Raw genomic sequence first — 27,357 nt, 5'->3', positions numbered from 1 at the left:
ATTTAGCTCTAGGCTTTGTTTTTCCTTGGATGATTTACAATGCTTGAGGACTTGGGTATTTATAGCAAACCAAATTATTAAACTAAGATTATTTATTACCACACAAAACACATTAATTGCACCTAATAATTTTTATTCAACCATACCTAACATTGTCTAACTTTCCTTGCCTAACTTTGACATTGATTTTCAACAGGGCTGAAGGTTGATCAAAAGGTTTTATTATGCAAGTTCTTGCTTGGTTCTATTTCATTAACGTGGGAACCATTACTTTTTCTACATGGAATTTTGTATTTTGGTTTAAGGGGAAGGGAAGGACCAACATGATATTGAATAAGAAATTACCCAATTAATCACGAGGTCGACTAACCTCAATTATTTACATGGGTTTGCACTATTAGATTCCGTTTGATGATAAACAATAGTATGAATGAACCATGTGGGACTTCTAATAATTCAACTTTTGTTGTCTACTACTGTATAGTTGAACATTTTGAGTCATTTCCATTTGGCTGTGTGCTTAAATTGGTTAAAATGGACAAGGACTGTGCATTGGTATAACAGCATAAATCATACTTGTTACAGAAGGAATTATTTTGAGCCATTTCCATTTGGAGATGTGAAAGCCTGAAGCAAAAAGGTGGGCAATCAATGTCGACAAATTGCAACTAGCCAATGTTGAAATGCAAGTCAAGTCCCCCTAATTTTTTATTTTTTTCGGAAAACATCAAGTCCCCCTAATTTGAACTTCTGGAGTTTGACCAAAAAGGATTTTTGAACTTCTGGAAGTGCATACATTTGTAAGATACGTAACAATACTATAGCTAATTAACCTCCGTAAAATTGATTGGAAAAGTTACCAACTTGGTTCATTTTTATGTTAGGGTGTTTTTGATATGGTTTGTATTAAGGTTTACTAGTTGGATAAGTATTATGATTACTTTCCCATCTGTAATCAAGGTTTAAGATTGGTTTATTATTTGTTTTAGTAAATTAGGTGTTTGGAAGTACATCTCTTGTAACTTTGTAGGTATCAAGTCTTAGCAAGATTGTAATTTTTTCGTTATGTAGTATGCTTGTCAATTTGTAGCTTTCTTCTTTCTTGTATGTCTATGGAATATTATTTAGTGTTTTTCAATAATTTTTTTTTGTCCCTTGATTTGTATACTAAATTTCCTATTGCATTGATATGCCTTTATGCAATTCATGAGACTATTGTGGAAGAGCCAATTTCGCCTAATTCTTTTTCACTATTAAAAATAAATATATTGTCGACAACTAATTACATGCTTGTGAAGCTTACAATGTTGCGATTACTCCTTTCATGTATACGTACAAAATTTATATAGATCAAGAACATGACCTAAGAGGGGTTACTAACAAAGATATGAAAGTATATACAAAAGAGTAATCGCATATGTTGCAAGACAATGCTGAAAGAGAGAATTCACAAAAACCAATGCCCTTAAGCCTTCTCCTACCGACCCGGCCAAAGGATTATAGGCCAAAATATAGCCTGTTTTGACACGAAAACCGTCTCCAACCGAGAGTTAGGCTAAAGAGCTTGTGAGTTCCACCCGGTCAAAAATTAGACACCAGACCAGCGAGCTGGCCAAAACAAGCCAGCCAGCTAGCTTGATGTAGCAGCCCAAACACCAGACAAGTTCCATGCTTAATCACATGTTGATTGAAAAAAACAATATTGCAGCAGAACCTCTTCTAAAGTGATGCATCAACTTAATTAATTAAAGCAGATTTAGCAAAAAGTTAATTAATTAATTATCTCTTATTTTCGTACACAAAATAAACATTTTAATTGCATATTTTGCAAGTAATCCCATCCCCAATATTGCCTATTAAAATTTCATAATATTATATATGTTGCAATCCTATTGGATTAGAAATGTGATTGTGTAATTCCTAGTGTATCTAAGAGTATCTTGTATATTCCCTTTAGTATTTTAATTCCTATTAGAGATGTAATCCTATTAGGGTAAGGATTCTACCTATCCTATTACTATAAATAAAGGCATAAGGGGGTGATACAACGCACACCTCAGAATTACATATCTCTCTTCTCTCTCTGTTGCCGCCGGCCCTTCTTCCTCTCTGTCCTTTATACAGTTTAGTCAAATAAGCCTAAAACACGTTATCAGCACGCTCTTGCCAGAAACTAAGGAACTGAATGATCGTAGGAGGAGACTCTATTCTACAAAATTCAAAGGCTTTCAATTGTTTTCTGCCAATCAAGTTCTTCTAAAATAAATTAAGATATTTGAAAAAACCTTGAAGCATGAAAACATTCCTCATGATGTATGAACCTCCTATATTTATATTTTTCTTCCAATTATATATTGTATATGTGTTTATATATTTTGTTAATATATATACTTATTCATGCAATACACAATTATGCTATGTGGAATTTGTGAGTCAAAGCATCGAAATTAACTTATAAGCAATTAGGGTTTTTTTTAACCCTATAATTCGAAAAAAAAAACTAGGATTTTTTTGCGGCATCGCTGCCACACCATCGTGGCACCATTGCCGGACCACCGCGCTGGCCTGTAGCCCAGCCAATTGGGGAACGGTGTCGTTTTCGACACCCTGGACTAAGCACACAGCCTTTTGGGCTTACTGTCACTAAACCACAACTAGGCTTCAGCCTGGGTTGAATAGCACACGGCTTTGAAGCCCCGGTCTACACCCAAGCCCACTCCAGCTATGCTGGGCTTGTCCATGATAGGGCCTGAAGCCCTGGTCCACACCAGTATGCCAGAAGCTTGCTGGGCTTTGCCCTTGCCAAGGCCCGTGACTCTGAAGCTAGCCCAAATGGCTGGGCTTATCTTTGCGGCCTAAAAATTGAAACCCAGCTTCAAATAGGGTTTCTTCGCACCACCCGCAAGCTAGCCTTGGGTTGGGTTGCCCCATGCACCAGCTTTGGCCCATAACGCCAGCAGCTTTGCTGCTGGACTTCTTAGTCACTCGGCCTATGGCCTACAACCATGTTCTGGGCTGAGCCACCCGAGGCCCATATGCCCCATTTAGGGCTTTGCCCTACTCACGGCACCCAAGTCTAATGTTATTGGGCTATGTTTTTCGAATCCAATGTTAATTTTTGGCATTCTAAATTATTTTAACCTGAATGTTATTATTATTATTATTATTATTATTATTATTATTTTGCTTCTATGATCGACCCTGTATGGTCCAATCTATTGAATTAATTAAAGTGACCATCAGTCCATTAATCTGACAATTAATCCAAAATTATTGACCTGAAGTTCACTTTTTAGCATTAACGATTCAATAAATTATTTTGTTTCTTTGAACCGTTGACTATCTTTCATAGTCTCGAAGCACTCACACTTGGGTTCCTGAAACAATCGACGATGAGGAACCAATCGTGAAGCCAGACATGAAGCTTCATCTTACTGGAAAGAGTCTTAAAGCTACTATTGAGGAACCAATCGAAGATGAACCCGTCGACGAAGCTCAGAAAGCTATTACTATGATCTTCATCTGAAGACACATTTATGATGCACTGCAGATCAAGTACCTCGCAGAGGAAGATCCACGTACCCTCTGGCTCGCTCTAACGGATCGTTTTGATCACTAGAAAAACATTTACTTGCCTGAAGCAAGACACGATTGGTAGCATCTACGCTTCCAAGACTTTAAGTCTGTGAATGAATATAACTCTAAATTTTGTAGAATGTGATCACTACTTAAGTTCTGTAAAGATGACTTAACTAAACATTATCTCCTTGAGATGACCTATTCGACATTCAATGCCGCCAATATTGTCCTCTAACAACAATATAGGGCACATAAGTTCGCCAAATTTTCAAATTTGATTTTTGTTATACTTCTCGCTGTAAAGCAGAACCAACTTTTGATGAAAAATCATCAAACTCGACCTACCGGCTCGAACGCTTAGCCTGAAGCTCATGTGACCAATTCTAGCAGCCACAACCCACGGAAACCCTGTTGTGGCCATGGTAATGAGATGCAAGGTCCACCATGGGCCTAAGGTCCGCAGAACAGAGGCCCACCTAAGGGAGGAAATTTGACCCATAAGCACCAACCCCCTGCCCTTAAGGCCCCAAACTTCAAGAACAAGGGAAAAGCTACCGTTCAATTGGATTCCACTGAAATGGACATGTGTTACCACTATGGATCAAAAGATCAATGGTCACGCGTATGTCGAGCTACCCCCGAGGCTATTGCCAAGTATTATTCTCGTTGTGAGACTAACTTTGTGTATGTGGAACATCCCAAAGATGCTACTACAACTCTGGAGGTTTCAAATTTTAAGGAAGCATTTGCTCCGATGGAAGAATAAAGTTTTATTTTTCTAAGACATGTTAGGGTGTTTTATACCCTTAGTGACCGAACCCACCACACGCCCTCCCCCTCCCCCTCCCCCCAAAAAAAATTTTAGGTTTATGGTTTAATTTTCGAACAATTTTTCTAAGTCTTTGGAATTGTTTGTTTGGTTTTGGTTTGTTTTGAACTATGGATATTATTTCTCGAGTTAATTAATTGAATGAATGGAATTATACTTATGCATGTGACCGATTCAATTAATTTATTTCTAGGTATGACTAGTGGGGAAGTTAGTTGTCTAGCTAATAGTGCCACCATGCACACCATATTATGTGAGAAACACTATTTTACTAACTTTGTACCTCAAAATGCACCTTTGACAACCCTCTCAGGTCCATCCAACCTGATAAAAGGATATGGAAAAGTCCGTATAATGTTGTCCAATGGTACTGAATTAACCATTAAAGATGCACTTTATTCTCCACGTTCTGAAAGAATGTTGCTGAGTTTTAGAGATATTTAAGATAATCAATATCATGTTGAAACCACTGAAGAAAATGGTTCTAAATTTCTTTGTATTACTTCTTACAAATATGGCTGGAAGGGTATTCACGAAAAGTTGGAATGTCTCCTGAGCGGGTTGTACATAATAACCATTTGAGCCCTCGAGACATACCATGTGGTCGGCCTTATGGACACTCTTCTGCTTTGGCATGATTGAATGAGACACCCCGGACGAGATATAATGCACCGTATCCTCAAATTATCTCATGGACATTATTTGAAATCTTATCCCGGCCATCCGCTTTGCAAAGCATGCTCCCTGGGGAAGTTGAACATTCAACCCTTAATTACAAAGATTATTCACGACCCCCTTAAGTTTCTTCAAAAGATTCAAGGGGATATTTGTGGACCTATCCAACCAACATGCGAGCCATTTAGATACTTCATGGTGTTGGTTAATGCATCAACACGATGGTCATATGTCTGCTTATTGTCCACACGCAATGCTGCATTTACGAAACTCCTAGCACAAATTATTAATCTTAGGGCTCACCACCCTGATTATCCGATTGAGTTGATTTGACTGATAATGCTTGAAAGTTTACATCACAGACTTTTGACGATTATTGCATGTCTGTTGGGATTGATGTTGAACATCATGTACCCTATGTTCACACCCAAAACAGCCTGGCAGAAGCTTTCATAAAGCACATTCAAACAATAGCTCGGACTTTGGTTATGAGAACCAACTTGCCGGTATTTGCTTGGGGCTATACAATATTGCACGCAGCTATGTTGGTCCGCCTGAGGCCCACCGCTACCCAACCTTATTCACCGTTACAGTTAGTTATTGGATACAAGCCTGACGTCTCGCATTTACGTGTGTTTGGGTGCGCAGTTTATGTGCCAATAACACTTCCACTATGTACCAAAATGGGTCCTCAGAGAAAAATGAGAATCTATGTCGGTTATGATTTACTATCAATTATTCGCTATTTAGAGCCCTTGACAGGAGATCTCTTTACCACACGTTTTGTGGATTGTCACTTTGATGTGACAATCTTCCCGTTATTAGGGGGAGATAAGATCACTAATGTTCTTGTAGAATGCCACGAATTATCGTGGATTATCCCACTATGTCTCATTTAGATCCCCACACCCTTCAATCTGAAACTGAAGTGTGATGTATTCTAGATCTTCAGAGCATCGCTCAAAGCATGCCAAATGCTTTTACTGATCTAGCAAATATGACGAGATCACATATACCCGATGCAACCTCACCTACAAGGATGAACGTACTTAACGTATGCCGTAACACCGTCGTGGAAGGCTGAACCGTCCTCAAGGGTGAGGTGGCGGCACCTCCCACATGGCAAGGTACATTGGCAGCTAGCCAATTGCCTATTCCTATCCTAAAGTGTGGCAGGCTCCCTGGTTCAAAGGATTCACAACCCCGGAGGAGGAAAACAACATAATCTAGTGACCCTAGTCTGAATTCGACCATTGCTTACTTATCTGTTCCAACGCATGAGGTTATTCTAGATTATGGTGATGTCTTAGATGAGACATACCGAACTTTTGAGAATTGCGATATTTCGGTCCATTACACTGTACTGGATGCAGTTTAGAATCAGAATGAGATGATTGTCGATGATGTATTCGCGTATACCGTTGCTTCCGACATCATGCTTAATGATGACATTGAACCATATTTCGTTGATGAATGTCAACGTAAAACAGATTGGCCAAACTGAAAACAAGCAATCCAGGTCGAACTCGATTCGCTCGTGAAACGTAAGGTGTTTAGGCTTGTAGCTCCTACTCCACCACACGTGAAGCCTGTGGGTTACAAGTGGGTTTTTGTGAGGAAAGGTAATGAGAAGAATGAAATAATGCGATACAAAGCACGCCTTGTAGCGCAAAGCTTTTGTAAACGCCCTAAGATTGATTAAGAGGAGACGTATTCCTCCGTAATGGACGTTATAACGTTCAGCTACCTTATCAGTTTGGTAGTTTTTGAAAAACTGAATATGCAGCTTATGGACGTGGTAACCGCGTATCTCTATGGGTATCTAGATACAGAAATATACATGAAAGTTCTAGAAGGACTTCCATTGACTGGTTCAAATAATTTTAGGCCACGGAACACTCTCTTGAATAGATTAAGAAGATCGCTCTATGGATTGAAGCAATCCGGGCGGATGTGGTATAACCGTCTGAGTGAATATTTGACGAGTCAGGGTTATGTGAACAATGAATTATGCCCATGCGTGTTCATTAAGAAGTCACATTCTGGATTTGAGATCATTATAGTTTATGTCGATGACATGAACCTCATTGGAACTCCCGTAGTGATTGAGCAAATTGTCGTTCACTTGAAATCGAAATTCGAGATGAAAGATCTTGGGAAAACTCGATATTGTCTTGGCCTGGAGATCGAGCATTGTTCGGATAGAGTCCTAGTACATTAATTGAACTACACTCAAAAGGTGTTGTGACGTTTTAATGAGGATAAAGCGAAGCCTTCGAGTACTGTGATAGTCGTTCGAACTCTAAATGCTAAATGAGATCACTTCTGTCTAAAAGAGGATGAGGAAGAGATTTTGGAGCCTGAAGTTCCATACCTAAGTGCAATTGGTGTTTTATTGTACTTGGCTCAATGCACTAAACTCGACATCTCCTTCGCTGTTAATCTTTCGGCTAGATACAGCAACGTGCCTACATGCAGACACTGGAATGGTGTTAAAGACATTTTCTGCTACCTTAAGGATTTAGGCTTGTTCTACACCCACAAATCCTCGAGAGGAGCTGCCGTCCCCTCGGTCATTGGGTTGATTCACGCCTCATTGATCACGCAGATGCTAGTTATCTATCTAACCCACATATGGCACGTTCTCAAACAAGTTATGTCTTTATTGTTGGTGACATCGCTATATCTAGGATGTTTACCAAGCAAACGCTAATTGCGACTTCTTCGAACCATGCTGAGATTCTCGCTTTACATGAAGCCTCGCGAGAGTGCTTTTGATTAAGAGCAGTCATGGAACATATTCGAAGCACTAGTGGTCTTACTTCCATCGTTGACCTTCCTACGACACTCTTTGAAGACAGTGCAGCATGTATCAAGCAGTTAAAGAAGGGATACATCAAGGGAGACAATACCAAGCATATAGTGCTGAATTTCTTTTATTCTCACCAGCAACAAGATCATTAAAATATTGAAGTCAAGCAAATCCATTCCCAGGACAACTTGGTCGATCTTTTCACCAAGTCATTGCCTAAGTCTATTTTTCAGAAGCTCGTCTAAGGAATCGGTATGCGTAAATTATTTGAGTTAAATTGTTTGTAGTTCTCTTATTTGGAAGTTATGTCTAACTCAAGGCGAGTATCCTGAAGCATACTCACTTGATCTTAATGTGCTCTTTTTCCTACGATTAGGAGCATTTTTCCCATCGGGTTTTTGCTACCTAACAAGGTTTTGATGAGGCACCCATCCTAGGATGATCATACTCTGTTGAGTTCACTATTTTCATCATGTTTGACATTTGTTTAAGCCTTTATCCATACTTCTCACTTTTCTCCTTAGTTTATGGGTTTTCCCCATGCCTTAGGTTTTACCATAGTGAGGTTTTGTGAGTTTTACTACCAATGCATACTTTCTTTTAAATTTGAGACTCACATTCACCCATTGTGCCGACGACTTCATCAACTGTTCTATCTCATTTGTTGAAGATCTGATGCGACGTTTTGTTTGAGTATTTACACACTCAAAGGGGAGTGTTGCAGTCCTATTGGATTATGAATGTGATTGTGTAAATCCTAGTGTATATAGGAGTATCTTGTATATTCCATTTTGTAGTTTAATTCCTATTAGAGATGTAATCCTATTAGGGTAAGGATTCTACCTATTCTACTACTATAAATAAAGGCATAAGGAGGTGATACAACACACACCTCAGAATTACATATTTCTCTTCTCTCTCTGTTGCTGCTGGCCCCTCTCCCTCTCTGTCCTTTATACAATTCAGTCAAATAGACCTACAACAATATATATATTTTTCTTATATTATGTATTTTTTAAATATATTATCTTATGTACTTTTGCATAAAGAATTATACCATGTATGTGGACGGACTTATAATTAAACCTTAATTTGGGCTCAAAAAAATTAATGATACAACCAGGACGCATGCAAGAGCCAAAATATCGTCGGGGTTGGTCCAGTGGAATGTTGCATATATACGTAATTAAATTTAATTTATTTGATAAACCTAACGTTAAACCGTTTAGTGACGTTGTTTTAGGTACAACCTTTTTTTATTATTGGTTGGTTATTGTTCGGAGGTTTTTTTCATTATAGAACATATTAAAAAATAACTCCATTCGGTTGGAGATGAGTTTTTTTTGTCAAAGAACTATATTTTGGCCTATGGCTCTTTGACCTCTTCGGTTGGAGATGGTATAAAATATGGCATGACATTGTTTATTAAAAAATAATTTCTTGCAAGACTATAGGGCTAAACATGATCCTTGGCCCCCTCTCGGTTGGAGATGATTTTAGTGTTGCAGCGTCGTGCCAACTCAAGTAAATAGAAAACTAAAAGCGTTAAATTCATTAGTAGTTGGGTCAACTCATTCAAAAATACCGTATGACATGTGTATACATTCATCTGTCAAGAAAGGGATCCTCTCCGGATCCCTTCCACCTAATCCACCAAGTTTGGTGATCTGGACCATTGAAATTTGATCCAACGGCTACAAACAGGGACCCACTTTAAAAGTTATAATAATTTTAACCATTCGATTAAATTTCAGTGGCTCAGATTACCGTACTTGGTGGATTACGAGGAAGGGATCGAGAGAGGATCCCTTTCCCATCTGTCATACCATGATAACTGTAAATGTTATATATATGTTAGGTCGACTCGTGCAATTATAAAATATGATGCATTAAATTGATCACGTATTAGGTGGTAGAATAAGATTCATTTGTTTTCTTAAATTAGTTATTGTGCAATCTTTTGGTGTAATTGACATGACATGTCACATCGAATAATAGCAGTCAAGTTAGAAAAATAAAAATTGAACATTATTCATTACCACGGTGCATAAAAAGACATTTGAAAATATTTCATCAAATACGATTTTCTTCTTATTTATTTGTAATTGACATGACATGAAAGGAAGCACAATATTCACTCCACTCAGAAGCTCCAATCACAAGCCAAAACACTGTTTCAAAACTTAAAGAAAAAGGGAATGAAAACCACACATTGTTTGATGCCAAAAGAGCACACAACTACTTAATAATACTTTTTGTGGTAGCAGGCAATATTAATTTAGTTGTAGGCATCCTGGTGCTCCAAGAGGTAGTTCTCAATCAACTTGAAGAGGTGGGAGGCCTTCTCTTTGCCAGCCTTAACATGCTCTTCTTTGATCTCAACGTCACCCTTGGTGTGGTAGTGGCTGGTGCTCTTAATGACGCAACCGCTGCCGGAAGCCACCAACTTAGTTTCATAAGAGATCTTCTCAATTGTCTCAGAGATGACATCTCCTTCAATCACACTGTACTTGTAGACAAAGTTTTCCTTGTCAACCCCATCAATTCTGTGCTTCACATAGCTGTATGTGCTACCTTCACCGAAGTTGATCTTCTTAATGGTTCCAACGCCGCCATCTCCTTCAAGGATCTCAGCGCTTTTCACTGCTTGTGGTGCAATCTTGGGGATGAGATTGTCAGCATCAAGAACAAAGGCATTGAACAACCTAGCAGGGGGGATGACGGAGGCGAACTCAGATTCGTATGTGAAGACACCCATGATTCTGAGATGCGTTTGGGAAGTGAGGAAAAACTAATTGATAAAGAGGAAGACTGAGGATGAAAGATGATGTATTGGGAGGTTTTGAGGTGTGAATAGCTGAAGAGGAGGTATGGTATTTATAGGCCGAGGCTGCCTGAAGGTGGATGAATCGGTTTATGCCATTTCCTTATTGTTTAATTGGTTCTATTCATTGTGACGTGGGAACCATTACTTTTATACATGGAATGTCTGTATTTTTGCCAAGCGAAGAACCATCTGCTAATTGAATAAAAAAAATATATAGCCATTTAATCCACGAGCTCAATTATTTCTATCCCACTGTTTTATATATAGAAGTTAAAATTTTGCATTTGCATGCAATGAGTGCTAATGACCACATTCTCTGACACTGTAGCTACTTTTACACTTTCTGTGAGAACCAGAGCATTGCAATTGGAATTCCTTTTCAGTAATTGACTAAGCTTATTCTTTTCTATATTTTTTTAGTCCAAAACTAACACCTGTGTCTCAATCAACAATGACTGCCATTGGGCCATTGGGCCATTGGGCCATTGGCTATGAATTCAATAATTCTGATAAAGTGAACACTTCACCTTAGTTGTGGCAGGGCTAGCTTATCCGCTAATCATTTCATATCGTATACGCAAAAATGATCAGACGAGACTACAAAAATAACCACTTTGTTCTTTGTCGGGTATTGAGATTTGAAACCAAATTGGGCCGTTTTGTTGTCTCCTATATTTATCTAATTTTGTATATTCACAATCAAAATGGTCATTGGCTGTGTACATAAAATAGTTAATAGATACGATCATACGAGGACTGTGTATTAGGACATTGTTATAATTGAACATTTTGAATCTTGCCTTTTCCGTTTGAAGATGTAGAAACCCCACTTAAAAGGATGGGCAATCAATGTTGACTCAATGCAGCCATATGTTGAAATACAAGTCAAGTACCCTAATTTGAACTTCTGGAAGTGCATACTAGTTGTAATGTAGTAGGGATAACAATATTATGAAGCAAACAACAATTTGTAAAACAAGGTTTCACTAATTGGGCATTAGACACCAATTCATTTCTAATAATACTTGGGTACTCCCCTTTTAATTTTGTCCAATGATATTTTAAAACATTTTATTGTATTAAAAAAATGGACATGTTATGTAATTTTTCTTGAGCTTTGAAAAAAGATACACATGATATTTTTTTATTGAACCAAATCAGAAAGTGAGTACTTAAGTATTATACATTCATTTCATCCCCATCAATGTACTAATTAACCTCAGTAAATTACAGTCGTACGGTTTCATAAAAGTTTTTGTTGTGAGGACTCTCAACAGTCTATATATAAGATCACTACAACAAAATGGTATGTTATTGAGGAAATCTTTTGGAGGAAACCTAGTTTTCTCACTATAGAACACTTTTTGCAAGGATATTATTTCGTCTTCGCAAAAACTGACCCAATTTTGATTGCAAGTCATGTCCTTACTCTAGCGAGAAATTTAAATGTTTTGGAAGAAAACGTTTCCTCGCTGTCGACAGACTCTTAGCTTGGTAATCTACCTTTACTCACTGTAGTGAGTAAAAGTTTTAGGGTTTAACAAAATAGAGACTTTGAGTGAGGAAAATTTTTTCTCTCGCTAAACTACGTTTTTGTTGTAGTGAATGTACAATTGGATCCACATACATTAACAATTAACAATTCATCATACACCCTTTTGGACGGGTTTATTAAGAGGGTGTCTTCCGTATAAAATAAGTGGATCGGATTAGATTAGACCAGTCCAATTTGATATGAGAGGGCGCCAAACACCTAGCTCCATATTAATAGTCCGATCCAGTGCTATATACAACGTACCAAGCGGGGCCTTAGTGATTGATATATGTCTTGATAAATGATATATATCATCTATTTGGTAAAGTGTCTTTAATGCTCCTTCTGTAATTGATATATGTCTTGACAAACGAATGTATATATCATCTATTATCTGAATACTTGATGATACATACATTCATTTATCACATTATATAAAAAAAAAAAATTTGGTAATTGTCAAATTATATAATGGTTAGTCCAACTCGTGTTGTTAGAAAATATGATACTTTAATTTAAGAGCAATGTTAATTATAGTTTTAGATCACAATTGCAATACATTTTATGTGTCAGTTGATACGGTGTGTCATATCATGCCATGGTGCATGATAAGGGGAAACTTGCATACATATGTATATTATTCAAATCCATTAGTTTCTTTTTATTTTTATATGAAAAGACATACAATATTCACTCTTCAATGAAAAGCTCCAATAACAAGCCAAATTACAAGCCAAAACACTACTTCAGAAGTTTAAAAAACAAAAAGGAAATGAAAATAGTTGTTTGTTGACATAAGTTTTGATGTCGTATAATTTAGTTGTAGGCATCTTGGTGCTCTAAGAGGTAGTTCTCAATCAACTTGAAGAGGTGGGAGGCCTTCTCTTTGCCAGCCTTTACATGCTCTTCTTTGATCTCAACATCACCTTTGGTGTGGTAGTGGCTGGTGCTCTTGATGACGGAACCGCTGCCGGAAGCCACCAACTTGGTCTCATAAGAGATCTTCTCAATTGTCTCAGAGATAGCATCTCCTTCAATCACACTGTACTTGTAGACAAAGTTGTCCTTGTCCACCCCATCAATTCTATGCTTCACGTAGCTGTATGTGCTACCTTCACCGAAGTTGATCTTCTTAATGGTTCCAACTCCGCCATCTCCTTCAAGGATCTCAGCGCTCTTCACTGCCTGTGGTGCAATTTTGGGGATGAGGTTGTCAGCATCAAGAACAAAGGCATTGAACAACCTAGCAGGGGGGATGACGGAGGTGAACTCGGATTCATATGTGAAAAGACCCATGATTTTGAGAAGTGAATGGAAAGTGAGAAAAGAATAACTAATGAAGAGGAAGATCTAAGAAAGAAAGATGATGTATTGGGAGGTTTCTTGAGATGTGAAGAAGTGAGGAGGAGGTATGGTATTTATAGGCTGATGCTGAAGGTGTGTGAATCAAAAGGTTTATGCAAGTTCCTAATTGTTTAATTGGTTCTATTCAATATGACGTGGCAGCCATTATTTTTGTACAAGGAATTTTGTAGTTTAGTCAAGGGAAGGACCATGTGGAAATTGAATAAGGTACCCAATTAATCCACGAGGTGGACTAGTTAAACCTCAAATACTTATTGTCTTGGTGATCGCTACAAGTTAAAATTTCCATGTGCATGCAATGAGTACTTTAGAAATGATCAGATTCTCTCACATCAAGTAAACAAACTGACACCTTTTGTAATTTTGTTTGATAATTTTTTCTATATAATCGACGCTCCAATTTATTTGAACTATAAAGAGGAAGAGGAAGATTTAACTCGAACATTTGTGTATATAGGCTTCCTTCCTTCTTCCTTTCCAGTCAAATACCGAAACTTGGGTTTCAATGAACACTAGCTGCCAAGGGCTGTAACTAAACCTCATGTTGCGATCACTTCACATTTTCTTCCGCCCTCTATAATTTCATATCGTATGAGCAGAAAAAATAGAGCTACATAACAGCTGTTATAATTGACAATACTGAAGAAGTTTTCTAAATCTTTGATGGAAACTTCATCTCTCCAATGTGCGATATTCTCCTCAACAGCCTTGTGTTTTGTTCTCGTTGATACTCAAATTTGAAACCAGCTTGGGCTGCACCGATAGGCTATATGATATGAGCAAGTTAACAGAAATTTTGTCTGGTTAAACAGTAATTTAGTTTATCTGAGACAATGCATGGTGGTGTGATAATTCAGTGTTTATCAAACACTAATAACAGCTGTTTTATCTCGGATTAGAGCACACAAAATATCCTTAATTGTTATATAAATTCTATATCTTAAGCCATTTCAATTTGTAGATGTGATCAAAACCCAACTGAAAATGATGGGCAAACGACATTGACCCATTGCAGCCTATTTTGAAATGCAAGTGTATATCCTAATTTGAACTTCTGGAAGGTGTATACTAGTTGTGAAGTAGTAGGGACAACCATATTCTGAAACAAGTTGGTTTGGTCAATTAGAGATCACACACCGACCCATTTGATGCCCAGTAGGGTACTTGCTAATTAACCTCGGTATTATTGTAATTCAAATTTCACTTACGAACAATCCATTTGAATTCGAAGAACAGAAAATCTAAGAGGAAGTGATCAACTTCATTCTTTTTCGGGTTGCCTTCCCTTGGTCCCCATTAATGAAAGGTACACCAAAAAGAAAAGCCTATACTGAATGGTTAAAGATTTCAAACCAATTTTTTGTTACATATACATAACACCTTTACAACAATTTTACAGTTAAAGATTTCAAACCTAGGGTTAGATACTTAGAATGATATTATTGATAATTGTAAGTTCTTATAAATGCATACTATAGAATATCATACATACAATACAGAGAAGTGTTAAGAGTATCAATCTCACATCATGAAAAACAGGAGCTTGCATGTGCTTATAGTAATTGGGCAATTCCCCATATTGCCAATTGGTTTTATGGTGGAACCTCAAGTTTCTTCATAGTACCAGAGCAAGTTGTCCCGCGTTTAAAGCTTAACGGCCACATGTGCTCCATATCTCCCTGTTTGTATGAGTTATACATGTGAGGCGGTGTGTTGAGCGTATCAATCCCACATCGGAGAAATGGACTTTTGCATGTGTTTACAAGTAATTTGGTCACTCCCCATACTGAAAAAAAAAATGGTTTTGAGAAGTAGCATTATGCTTCTGCTTTTTGCTACTTTTCCACTTAAAATGACCTGTGACATTGTAAATAAGCGGACTTATCAAACACAAATTTTACTCGAACTTCTTTTCATCCCACTTAAAATGACCCGTGACTTTGCAAATAAGCAGACTGATCAAACACAAATTTTACTTGAACTTTTTTTCATCCCCGCTTTTAAAATAATTTAAGCAGTACCAAACCTTACCAAATTGATTGTACTGAACTTTTTTTAACAAATGATATTACCTACATTAAAGGAGTGGGGGATTGGGCTAAGCCTAACAATGGGCTGGCAATAATGTGGTAAAAATTCACTTTTGGTAAGAATCAAACCTAAGACTTCTCACTTACAAGTGAGGGAATACCAATAAACCGTAGTACTAAGTGACATTTATTGTATTTTTAGTTTGGCTATATTACTCTTAGGTACAATTGTTTTAGGTGTTCAAACATAAAATAAAATTGAAAAGCATCGAGTTTTACAAATCATAACTAATGTCTGAGCACTAACGAATTTGCCCCGCAACCATTGAAACACAATTTGACCCGAACATCTTTGAATATGATATGATATTCAATCATAAACTAGGCTAAGAAGAATTAGATCATTGTTATCTGTATAAAAGTAATCGAATGCGGTTTCATTTATTGAGATTAAAATCAAACACAATATCACAATAGTACACTTGAATCATAACTTCAGATTGCGAATAAGAACTCCTTCTGTATGAGCAAAAGTAAAAATCGAAAGCCACACCGCTGAATAAACAGAAAAAAGTAGAGGACATAAAATTTGTTTCCCCAACTCTTAGCATGCAGAATCATATGTAGATCGATGGTTTTAGTTATAGGCATCAGGGTTGGCCACAAGGTAGTTCTCAATGAGCTTGAACAAATCATGGGCCCTTTCTTTGCCAGCCTTAACATGCTCTTCCTTGATCTCAACATCTCCCTTAGTGTGGTAATGGCTGGTGCTCTTGATGACAGAACCGCTGCCGGAAGCCACCAACTTAGTCTCATAAGAGATCTTCTCAATCTTGTCAGAAATGACATCTCCTTCAATCAAACTGTAATTGTAGACAAAGTTATCTTTGTCAATTCCGTCAACCTTGTGCTTCACATAGTTGTATTCACTTCCTTCACCAAAGCCAATCTTCTTGATGGTTCCAACACCTCCATCTCCCTCAAGAATCTCAGCGCTTTTCACTGCTTGTGGTGCAATCTTGGGGATGAGATTGTCAGCATCAAGAACAAAGGCATTGAACAACCTAGTAGGGGGGATGACGGAGGCGAACTCAGATTCGTATGTGAAGACACCCATGATTCTGAGATGCGTTTGGGAAGTGAGGAAAAACTAATTGATAAAGAGGAAGACTGAGGATGAAAGATGATATATTGGGAGGCTTTGAGGTGTGAATAGCTGAAGAGGAGGTATGGTATTTATAGGCCGAGGCTGCCTGAAGGTGGATGAATCGGTTTATGCCATTTCCTTATTGTTTAATTGGTTCTATTCATTGTGACGTGGGAACCATTACTTTTGTACATGGAATGTCTGTATTTTTGCCAAGCGAAGAACCATCTGCTAATTGAATAAAAAAAAATATAGCCATTTAATCCACGAGCTCAATTATTTCTATCCCACTGTTTTATATATAGAAGTTAAAATTTTGCATTTGCATGCAATGAGTGCTAATGACCACATTCTCTGACACTGTAGCTACTTTTACACTTTCTGTGAGAACCAGAGCATTGCAATTGGAACTCCTTTTCAGTAATTGACTAAGCTCATTCTTTTCTATATTTTTTAAGTCCAAAACTGACACCTGCGTCTCAATCAACAATGACTGCCATTGGGCCATTGGCTATGAATTCAATAATTCTGATAAAGTGAACAATTCACCTTAGTTGTGGCAGGCCAGCTTATCCGCTAATCATTTCATATCGTATAAGCAAAAATGATCAGACGAGACTACAAAAATAACCACTTTGTTCTTTGTCGGGTATTGAGATTTGAAACCAAATTGGGCCGTTTTGTTGTCTCCTATATTTATCTAATTTTGTATATTCACAATCAAAATGGTCATTGGCTGTGTACATAAAATAGTTAATAGATACGATCATACGAGAATTGTGTATTAGGACATTGTTATAATTGAACATTTTGAATCTTGCCTTTTCCGTCTGAAGATGTAGAAACCCCACTTAAAAGGATGGGCAATCAATGTTGACTCAATGCAGCCATATGTTGAAATACAAGTCAAGTACCCTAATTTGAACTTCTGGAAGTGCATACTAGTTGTAATGTAGTAGGGATAACAATATTATGAAGCAAACAGCAATTTGTAAAACAAGGTTTCACTAATTGGGCATTAGACACCAATTCATTTCTAATAATACTTGGGTACTCCCCTTTTAATTTTGTCCAATGATATTTTAAAACATTTTATTGTATTAAAAAAATGGACATGTTATTTAATTTTTCTTGGGCTTTGAAAAAAGATACACATGATATTTTTTTATTGAACCAAATCAGAAAGTGAGTACATCAATACTCACTAGTGAGTACTTAAGTATTATACATTCATTTCATCCCCATCAATGTACTAATTAACCTCAGTAAATTACATTCATACGGTTTCATAAAAGTTTTAGTTGTGAGGACTCTCAACAATCTATATATGAGATCACTACAACAAAATGGTATGTTATTGAGGAAATCTTTTGGAGGAAACCTAGTTTTCTCACTATAGAACACTTTTTGCAAGGATATTATTTCGTCTTCGCAAAAACTGACCCAATTTTGATTGCAAGTCATGTCCTTACTCTAGCGAGAAATTTAAATATTTTGCAAGAAAACGTTTTCTCGCTGTCGACAGACTCTTAGCTTGGTAATCTACCTGTAGTGAGTAAAAGTTTTAGGGTTTAACAAAATAGAGACTTCGAGTGAGGAATTTTTTTTCTCTCGCTAAACTACGTTTTTGTTGTAGTGAATGTACAATTGGATCCACGTACATTAACAATTAACAATTCATCATACGCCCGTTTGGACGGGTTTATTAAGAGGGTGTCTTCCGTATAAAATAAATGGATCGGATTAGATTAGACCAGTCCAATTTGATATGAGAGGGCACCAAATACCTAGCTCCATATTAATAGTCCTATCCGGTGCTATATACAACGTACCAAGAGGGGCCTTAGTGATTGATATATGTCTTGATAAATGATATATATCATCTATTTGCTAAAGTGTCTTTAATGCTCCTTCTGTAATTGATATATGTCTTGACAAATGAATGTATATATCATCTATTATTTGAATACTAGATGATACATACATTCATTTATCACATTATATAAATAAATAAAAAATATTTGGTAATTGTCAAATTATAAAATGGTTAGTCCAACTCGTGTTGTTAGAAAATATGATACTTTAATTTAAGAGTAATGTTAGAGAAATTATAGTTTTAGATCATAATTACAATACATTTTACGTATCAATTGATACGGTGTGTCATATCATGCCATGGTGCATGATAAGGGGAAACTTGCACACATATATATTATTCAAATCCATTAGTTTCTTTTTACTTATTTTTATATGAAAAGACATACAATATTCACTCTTCAATGAAAAGCTCCAATAACAAGCCAAATTACAATCCAAAACACTATTTCAGAAGTTTAAAAAACAAAAAGGAAATGAAAACCGTTGTTTGTTGACATAAGTTTTGATGTCATATAATTTAGTTGTAGGCGTCTTGGTGCTCTAAGAGGTAGTTCTCAATCAACTTGAAGAGGTGGGAGGCCTTCTCTTTGCCAGCCTTTACATGCTCTTCTTTGATCTCAACATCACCCTTGGTGTGGTAGTGGCTGGTACTCTTGATGACGGAACCGCTGCCGGAAGCCACCAACTTAGTCTCATAAGAGATCTTCTCAATTGTCTCAGAGATAGCATCTCCTTCAATCACACTGTACTTGTAGACAAAGTTGTCCTTGTCCACCCCATCAATTCTGTGCTTCACGTAGCTGTATGTGCTACCTTCACCGAAGTTGATCTTCTTAATGGTTCCAACTCCGCCATCTCCTTCAAGGATCTCAGCGCTCTTCACTGCCTGTGGTGCAATTTTAGGGATGAGGTTGTCAGCATCAAGAACAAAGGCATTGAACAACCTAACAGGGGGGATGACGGAGGTGAACTCGGATTCATATGTGAAAACACCCATGATTCTGAGAAGTGAATGGAAAGTGAGAAAAGAATAACTAATGAAGAGGAAGATCTAAGAAAGAAAGATGATGTATTGGGAGGTTTCTTGAGATGTGAAGAAGTGAGGAGGAGGTATGGTATTTATAGGCTGAGGCTGAAGGTGTGTGAATCAAAAGGTTTATGCAAGTTCCTAATTGTTTAATTGGTTCTATTCAATATGACGTGGGAGCCATTATTTTTGTACAAGGAATTTTGTAGTTTAGTCAAGGGAAGGACCATATGGAAATTGAATAAGGTACCCAATTAATCCACGAGGTGGACTAGTTAAACCTCAATTACTTATTCTCTTGGTGTTTGCTACAAGTTAAAATTTCCATGTGCATGCAATGAGTACTTTAGAAATGATCAGATTCTCTCACATCAAGTAAACAAACTAACACCTTTTGTAATTCTGTTTGATAATTTTTTCTATATAATCGACGTTCCAATTTATTTGAACTATAAAGAGGAAGATTTAACTCGAACATTTGTGTATATAGGCTTCCTTCCTTCTTCCTTTCCAGTCAAATACTGAAACTTGGGTTTCAATGAACACGAGCTGCCAAGGGCTGTGACTAAACCTCAGGTTGCGAGCACTTCACATTTTCTTCTGCCCTCTATAATTTCATATCGTATGAGCAGAAAAATTAGAGCTACATAACAGCTGTTATAATTGACAATACTGAAGAAGTTTTCTATTTCTTTGATGGAAACTTCATCACTCCAATGTGCGATATTCTCCTCAACAGCTTTGCTTTTTGTTCTCGTTGTCTACTCAAATTTGAAACCAGCTTGGGCTGCACCGATAGACTATATGATATGAGCAAGTTGACAGAAATTTTGTCTGTTTAAACAATAATTTAGTTTATCTGAGACAATGTATGGTGGTATGATAATTCAGTGTTTATCAAACACTAATAACAGCTGTTTTATCTTGGATTAGAGCACACAAAATATCCTTAATTGTTATTTAAATTCTATATCTTTAGCCATTTCATTTTGTAGATGTGATCAAAACCCAATTGAAAATGATGGGCAAACGACATTGACCCATTGCAGCCTTTTTTGAAATGCAAGTGTATATCCTAGTTTGAACTTCTGGAAGGTGCATACTAGTTGTGAAGTAGTAGGGACCACCATATTCTGAAACAAGTTGGTTTGGTCAATTAGAGATCACACACCGACCCATTTGATGCCCAGAAGGGTACTTGCCAATTAACCTCGGTATTATTGTAATTCAAATTTCACCTACGAACAATCCATTTGAATTCGAAAAACAGAAAATATAAGAGGAAGTGATCAACTTCATTCTTTTTCAGGTTGCCTTCCCTTGGTCCCCATTAATGAAAGGTACACCAAAAAGAAAAGCCTATACTGAATGGTAAAAGATTTCAAACCAATTTTTTGTTACTTAGAATGATATTATTGATAATTGTAAGTTCTTATAAATGCATACTATAGAATATCATACATACAATACAGAGAAGTGTTGAGAGTATCAATCTCACATCATGAAAAACAGGAGCTTGCATGTACTTATAGTAATTGGGCAATTCCCCCTATTGCCAATTGGTTTGATGGTGGAACCTCAAGTTTCTTCATAGTACCAGAGTAAGTTGTCCTGCGTTTAAAGCTCAACTGCCACATGTGCTCCATATCTCCCTGTTTGTATGAGTTACACGTGAGGGGGCGTGTTGAAGTATCAATCCCATATCGGAGAAATGGACTTTTGCATGTGTTTACAGGTAATTTGGTCACTCCCCATACTGAAAAAAAAAATATGGTTTTGAGAAGTAGCATTATGCTTCTGCTTTTTGCTACTTTTCCGCTTAAAATGACCTGTGACATTGTAAATAAGCGGACTTATCAAACACAAATTTTACTCGAACTTCTTTTCATCCCACTTAAAATGACCCGTGACTTTGCAAATAAGTAGACTGATCAAACACAAATTTTACTCGAACTTTTTTTCATCCCCGCTTTTAAAATAATTTAAGCAGTACCAAACCTTACCAAATTGATTGTACTAAACTTTTTTTAACAAACGATATTACCTACATTAAAGGAGTGGGGGATTGGGCTAAGCCTAACAATGGGCTGGCAATAATGTGGTAAAAATTCACTTTTGATAAGAATCAAACCTAAGACTTCTCACTTACAAGTGAGGGAATACCAATAAACCGTAGTACTAAGTGACATTTATTGTATTTTTAGTTTGGCTATATTACTCTTAGGTACAATTGTTTTAGGTGTTCAAACATAAAATAAAATTGAAAAGCATCGAGTTTTACAAATCATAACTAATGTCTGAGCACTAACGAATTTGCCCCGCAACCATTGAAACACAATTTGACCCGAACATCTTTGAATATGATATGATATTCAATCATAAACTAGGCTAAGAAGAATTAGATCATTGTTATCTGTATAAAAGTAATCGAATGCGGTTTCATTTATTGAGATTAAAATCAAACACAATATAACAATATTACACTTGAATCATAACTTCAGGTTGCGAATAAAAACTCCTTCTGTATGAGCAAAAGTAAAAATCGAAAGCCACATCGCTGAATAAATAGAAAAAAGTAGAGGACATAAAATTTGTTTCCCCAACTCTTAGCATACAGAATCATATGTAGATCGATGGTTTTAGTTATAGGCATCAGGGTTGGCCACAAGGTAGTTCTCAATGAGCTTGAACAAACCATGAGCCCTTTCTTTGCCAGCCTTAACATGCTCTTCCTTGATCTCAACATCTCCCTTAGTGTGGTAATGGCTGGTGCTCTTGATGACAGAACCGCTGCCGGAAGCCACCAACTTAGTCTCATAAGAGATCTTCTCAATCTTGTCAGAAATGACATCTCCTTCAATCAAACTGTAATTGTAGACAAAGTTATCTTTGTCAATTCCATCAACCTTGTGCTTCACATAGTTGTATTCACTTCCTTCACCAAAGCTAATCTTCTTGATGGTTCCAACACCTCCATCTCCCTCAAGAATCTCAGCGCTTTTCACTGCTTGTGGTGCAATCTTGGGGATGAGATTGTCAGCATCAAGAACAAAGGCATGGAACAACCTAGCAGGGGGGATGACGGAGGCGAACTCAGATTCGTATGTGAAGACACCCATGATTCTGAGATGCGTTTGGGAAGTGAGGAAAAACTAATTGATAAAGAGGAAGACTGAGGATGAAAGATGATGTATTGGGAGGTTTTGAGGTGTGAATAGCTGAAGAGGAGGTGTGGTATTTATAGGCCGAGGCTGCCTGAAGGTGGATGAATCGGTTTATGCCATTTCCTTATTGTTTAATTGGTTCTATTCATTGTGACGTGGGAACCATTACTTTTATACATGGAATGTCTGTATTTTTGCCAAGCGAAGAACCATCTGCTAACTGAATAAAAAAAAATATAGCCATTTAATCCACGAGCTCAATTATTTCTATCCCACTGTTTTATATATAGAAGTTAAAATTTTGCATTTGCATGCAATGAGTGCTAATGACCACATTCTCTGACACTGTAGCTACTTTTACACTTTCTGTGAGAACCAGAGCATTGCAATTGGAATTCCTTTTCAGTAATTGACTAAGCTTATTCTTTTCTATATTTTTTTAGTCCAAAACTGACACCTGTGTCTCAATCAACAATGACTGCCATTGGGCCATTGGCTATGAATTCAATAATTCTGATAAAGTGAACAATTCACCTTAGTTGTGGCAGGGCTAGCTTATCCGCTAATCATTTCATATCGTATAAGCAAAAATGATCAGACGAGACTACAAAAATAACCGCTTTGTTCTTTGTCGGGTATTGACATTTGAAACCAAATTGGGCCGTTTTGTTGTCTCCTATATTTATCTAATTTTGTATATTCACAATCAAAATGGTCATTGGCTGTGTACATAAAATAGTTAATAGATACGATCATACGAGGACTGTGTATTAGGACATTGTTATAATTGAACATTTTGAATCTTGCCTTTTCCGTTTGAAGATGTAGAAACCCCACTTAAAAGGATGGGCAATCAATGTTGACTCAATGCAGCCATATGTTGAAATACAAGTCAAGTACCCTAATTTGAACTTCTGGAAGTGCATACTAGTTGTAATGTAGTAGGGATAACAATATTATGAAGCAAACAGCAATTTGTAAAACAAGGTTTCACTAATTGGGCATTAGACACCAATTCATTTCTAATAATACTTGGGTACTCCCCTTTTAATTTTGTCCAATGATATTTTAAAACATTTTATTGTATTAAAAAAATGGACATGTTATTTAATTTTTCTTGGGCTTTGAAAAAAGATACACATGATATTTTTTTATTGAACCAAATCAGAAAGTGAGTACATCAATACTCACTAGTGAGTACTTAAGTATTATACATTCATTTCATCCCCATCAATGTACTAATTAACCTCAGTAAATTACATTCATACGGTTTCATAAAAGTTTTAGTTGTGAGGACTCTCAACAATCTATATATGAGATCACTACAACAAAATGGTATGTTATTGAGGAAATCTTTTGGAGGAAACCTAGTTTTCTCACTATAGAACACTTTTTGCAAGGATATTATTTCGTCTTCGCAAAAACTGACCCAATTTTGATTGCAAGTCATGTCCTTACTCTAGCGAGAAATTTAAATATTTTGCAAGAAAACGTTTCCTCGCTGTCGACAGACTCTTAGCTTGGTAATCTACCTGTAGTGAGTAAAAGTTTTAGGGTTTAACAAAATAGAGACTTCGAGTGAGGAATTTTTTTTCTCTCGCTAAACTACGTTTTTGTTGTAGTGAATGTACAATTGGATCCACGTACATTAACAATTAACAATTCATCATACGCTCGTTTGGACAGGTTTATTAAGAGGGTGTCTTCCGTATAAAATAAGTGGATCGGATTAGATTAGACCAGTCCAATTTGATATGAGAGGGCACCAAATACCTAGCTCCATATTAATAGTCCTATCCGGTGCTATATACAACGTACCAAGAGGGGCCTTAGTGATTGATATATGTCTTGATAAATGATATATATCATCTATTTGCTAAAGTGTCTTTAATGCTCCTTCTGTAATTGATATATGTCTTGACAAATGAATGTATATATCATCTATTATTTGAATACTAGATGATACATACATTCATTTATCACATTATATAAATAAATAATTCTATTGTTGTCTATAGATCATCAACCAGTTTATGCAAGTTGGTACTGTACAATTCTATTGTTGTCCCTAACACGACTAATATATGCACTTCCAGAAGTTCAATTTAGGAATGACTTGACCTGCAATTCAACATTGGCTGCAATGCGTCGACTTTTAATTGGCCGTCATTTGGCTTTTCACATCTCCAAACTGGAATATTCAATTGTAACAAATATTATCCAAATACAGAGTCCTATTCTATTATATTCTTCAGATGCCCTTATGTCCGCAGCGACTATACCCGTTGTGAATGTCCAAAAAGTATTAATAGAGAATATGACTAGACATACTCCAATAATACGTCAACAAAAATTGAATTATTGAAATGTCCAGTAAATATAACAGCGAAAGACACAAAGTGTTAAGTTCGGAGAGAAAATGATCTCTAAACCACCAATCACTTAGTGTTACGGTGCAATGATATTTCTATTTACTTGTACATAAAAGATTTTAGGTTCGAACATATGGATGCAAGTTCAACAGCAATTTATTTTCTGCACCCCTTAGTGTAAAAATATATCTTTAAAAAAATGATGTGTGATCTCTAAAGCACTAATTGGTAAGCACAGAAAAAAATTGAGGTTAGTCCACCTCGTGGAGTAATTGGCCATTTCTTATTCAATTTCCAGATGGTCCTTTCCTTGATTACATTACAAAATTTCCTTGTACAAAAGTAATGGTTCCCACGTCCATGATGAATAAAACCCCATTAAACAATTAGGAGCTTGCGTAAACCTTTTGATCCACCTTCTGCCTCAGCCCATAAATACCAATATCCTCCTCACTTCTTCACAACTCAAAATCTCCCAATACATCATCTTTCCTTCTTAGTCTTCCTCTTCGTCGATTATTTTCCCACTTCACAAACACATTTCAAAAGCATGGGTGTTTTCACGTACGAATCCGAGTTCACCTCCGTCATCCCCCCCGCTAGGTTGTACAATGCCTTTGTTCTTGATGCTGACAACCTCATCCCCAAGATTGCACCACAGGCAGTGAAGAGCACTGAGATCCTTGAAGGAGATGGCGGAGTTGGAACCATTAAGAAGATCAACTTCGGTGAAGGTAGCACATACAACTATGTCAAGCACAGAATCGATGGAGTTGACAAGGAAAACTTTGTGTACAAGTACAGTGTCATTGAGGGAGATGCTATATCCGAAACAATTGAGAAAATCTGTTACGAGACTAAGTTGGTGGCTTCCGGCAACGGTTGCGTCATTAAGAGCACTAGCCACTACCACACCAAGGGAGATGTTGAGATCAAGGAAGAGCATGTTAAGGCTGGCAAAGAGAAGGCCTCCCACCTTTTCAAGCTGATTGAGAACTACCTCTTGGAGCACGAGGATGCCTACAACTAAACATTGTATGTTGCTGCATTCATGTGTTATTCAGTCTTGTGTCATCTTTGCTGTCGAATATTGGTGTGGTTTTAATCCATTTTATATTTTTTCCCCCTTCCAAAACAGTGTTGGGCTGTACGTAATTGAAGGTATAGATTGAAGAGTGAATGTTGTATTTTCTTTCATTTGTAATAAACTCAAAATTAATGGATCTGATTATTCCTGCAAGTTTATTTTTTAATGCACATTTGTATTTGCTAATGTTATGTTCCACTTTCCTAACTCCTTTAGCTTACTGAACACATGAGAAGCCACATTTCAATTACCGGCAAATCGTAACATTTGAATCTCTACCACATAAAAGCATAAAGTGATGAAATGAAAACTCTGATTTCGTTTTCCTTGTAAACCATTTGGTTCATACCATAAATACGCCCATGAGTTAACACACCCATGATGAGGATTTAAGAGCTTGTTTTTCCTCATCCTTATGTGGCATGACTCACCTCCATCTACGGTTCTTGCTTCTTGCATTCAAATTTTCTTAGCTTATTTGATTTTCAATTTTTAAATTAGTGTACATCACACCATACAGGTTAGGTCCGCTATGCTAACGTGTGGTTTTATTTTTATATCTAACATATTTCTTTTGGTGTTTCAAAGCTTGTTTTTCAAGTTTATACCTTTTAGAGGGGTTAGGCTCTATGTTAGTTCCCTCTTTTTCTTGTATTTCTCGTTTTGCTTTCAAGAAGAGTCAAGTTTATGTCCTTCCTCTCGTTTTTGCTACTTTTCAGCTTAAAATGAACCGTGATTTTGTAAATAAGCAGACTTACCAAACAAAAATTTTACTCAAAATTTTTTTATGCGTGCTTTTATAATAATTTGAGCAGTACCAAACCTCACCTTAATTGTTTTTTTTATGAATTTAGTGTTTTTTTTTAACAAACGATATTATCTACACTAAAGGGGTGAGAGATCGAGCTAAGCCCCACAATGGGCTAGCAATAATGTGGTTCAAATTCACCTTTGGCGAGAATCGAATCTAAGACCTCTCACTTACAAGTAAAGAGGAATACCACTAGACCGTGATACTAAGTAACATTTAT

General features: G+C 36.8%; 2 protein-coding genes and 4 pseudogenes across 4 annotated transcripts; 1 reads left to right on the top strand and 5 right to left on the bottom strand.

Moving 5' to 3' along the window:
- Window positions 1-9,965: 9,965 nt before the first annotated feature.
- On the bottom strand, window positions 9,966-10,871 carry LOC137737383 (major strawberry allergen Fra a 1-3 pseudogene; annotated as a pseudogene).
- A 2,020-nt stretch (window positions 10,872-12,891) lies between these two features.
- LOC137737031 (major strawberry allergen Fra a 1-3 pseudogene) lies at window positions 12,892-13,660 on the bottom strand (annotated as a pseudogene). Its single transcript, XR_015955155.1, has one exon. The product of XR_015955155.1 is annotated as a major strawberry allergen Fra a 1-3 pseudogene (transcript).
- Window positions 13,661-16,073: 2,413 nt separating this feature from the next.
- LOC137737038 (major strawberry allergen Fra a 1-3) lies at window positions 16,074-16,858 on the bottom strand. Its single transcript, XM_068476387.2, has one exon. The coding sequence runs from the start codon at window positions 16,766-16,768 to the stop codon at window positions 16,289-16,291; it is 480 nt and encodes a 159-aa protein (XP_068332488.2). The 5' UTR covers window positions 16,769-16,858; the 3' UTR covers window positions 16,074-16,288.
- A 2,152-nt stretch (window positions 16,859-19,010) lies between these two features.
- On the bottom strand, window positions 19,011-19,774 carry LOC137736897 (major strawberry allergen Fra a 1-3 pseudogene; annotated as a pseudogene). Its single transcript, XR_015955156.1, has one exon. The product of XR_015955156.1 is annotated as a major strawberry allergen Fra a 1-3 pseudogene (transcript).
- A 2,353-nt stretch (window positions 19,775-22,127) lies between these two features.
- On the bottom strand, window positions 22,128-22,999 carry LOC137737042 (major strawberry allergen Fra a 1-3). Its single transcript, XM_068476392.2, has one exon. The coding sequence runs from the start codon at window positions 22,820-22,822 to the stop codon at window positions 22,343-22,345; it is 480 nt and encodes a 159-aa protein (XP_068332493.2). The 5' UTR covers window positions 22,823-22,999; the 3' UTR covers window positions 22,128-22,342.
- A 2,689-nt stretch (window positions 23,000-25,688) lies between these two features.
- Window positions 25,689-26,479, top strand: LOC137737318 (major strawberry allergen Fra a 1-3 pseudogene; annotated as a pseudogene).
- The last annotated feature ends 878 nt before the right edge of the window (window positions 26,480-27,357 follow it).

Source organism: Pyrus communis, chromosome 13, assembly GCF_041283825.1.
Source record: "Pyrus communis isolate YQ-2024b chromosome 13, ASM4128382v1, whole genome shotgun sequence".
NCBI classification, from domain to species: Eukaryota; Viridiplantae; Streptophyta; class Magnoliopsida; order Rosales; family Rosaceae; genus Pyrus; species Pyrus communis.
This window is presented reverse-complemented; position numbering and strand designations above follow the sequence as displayed.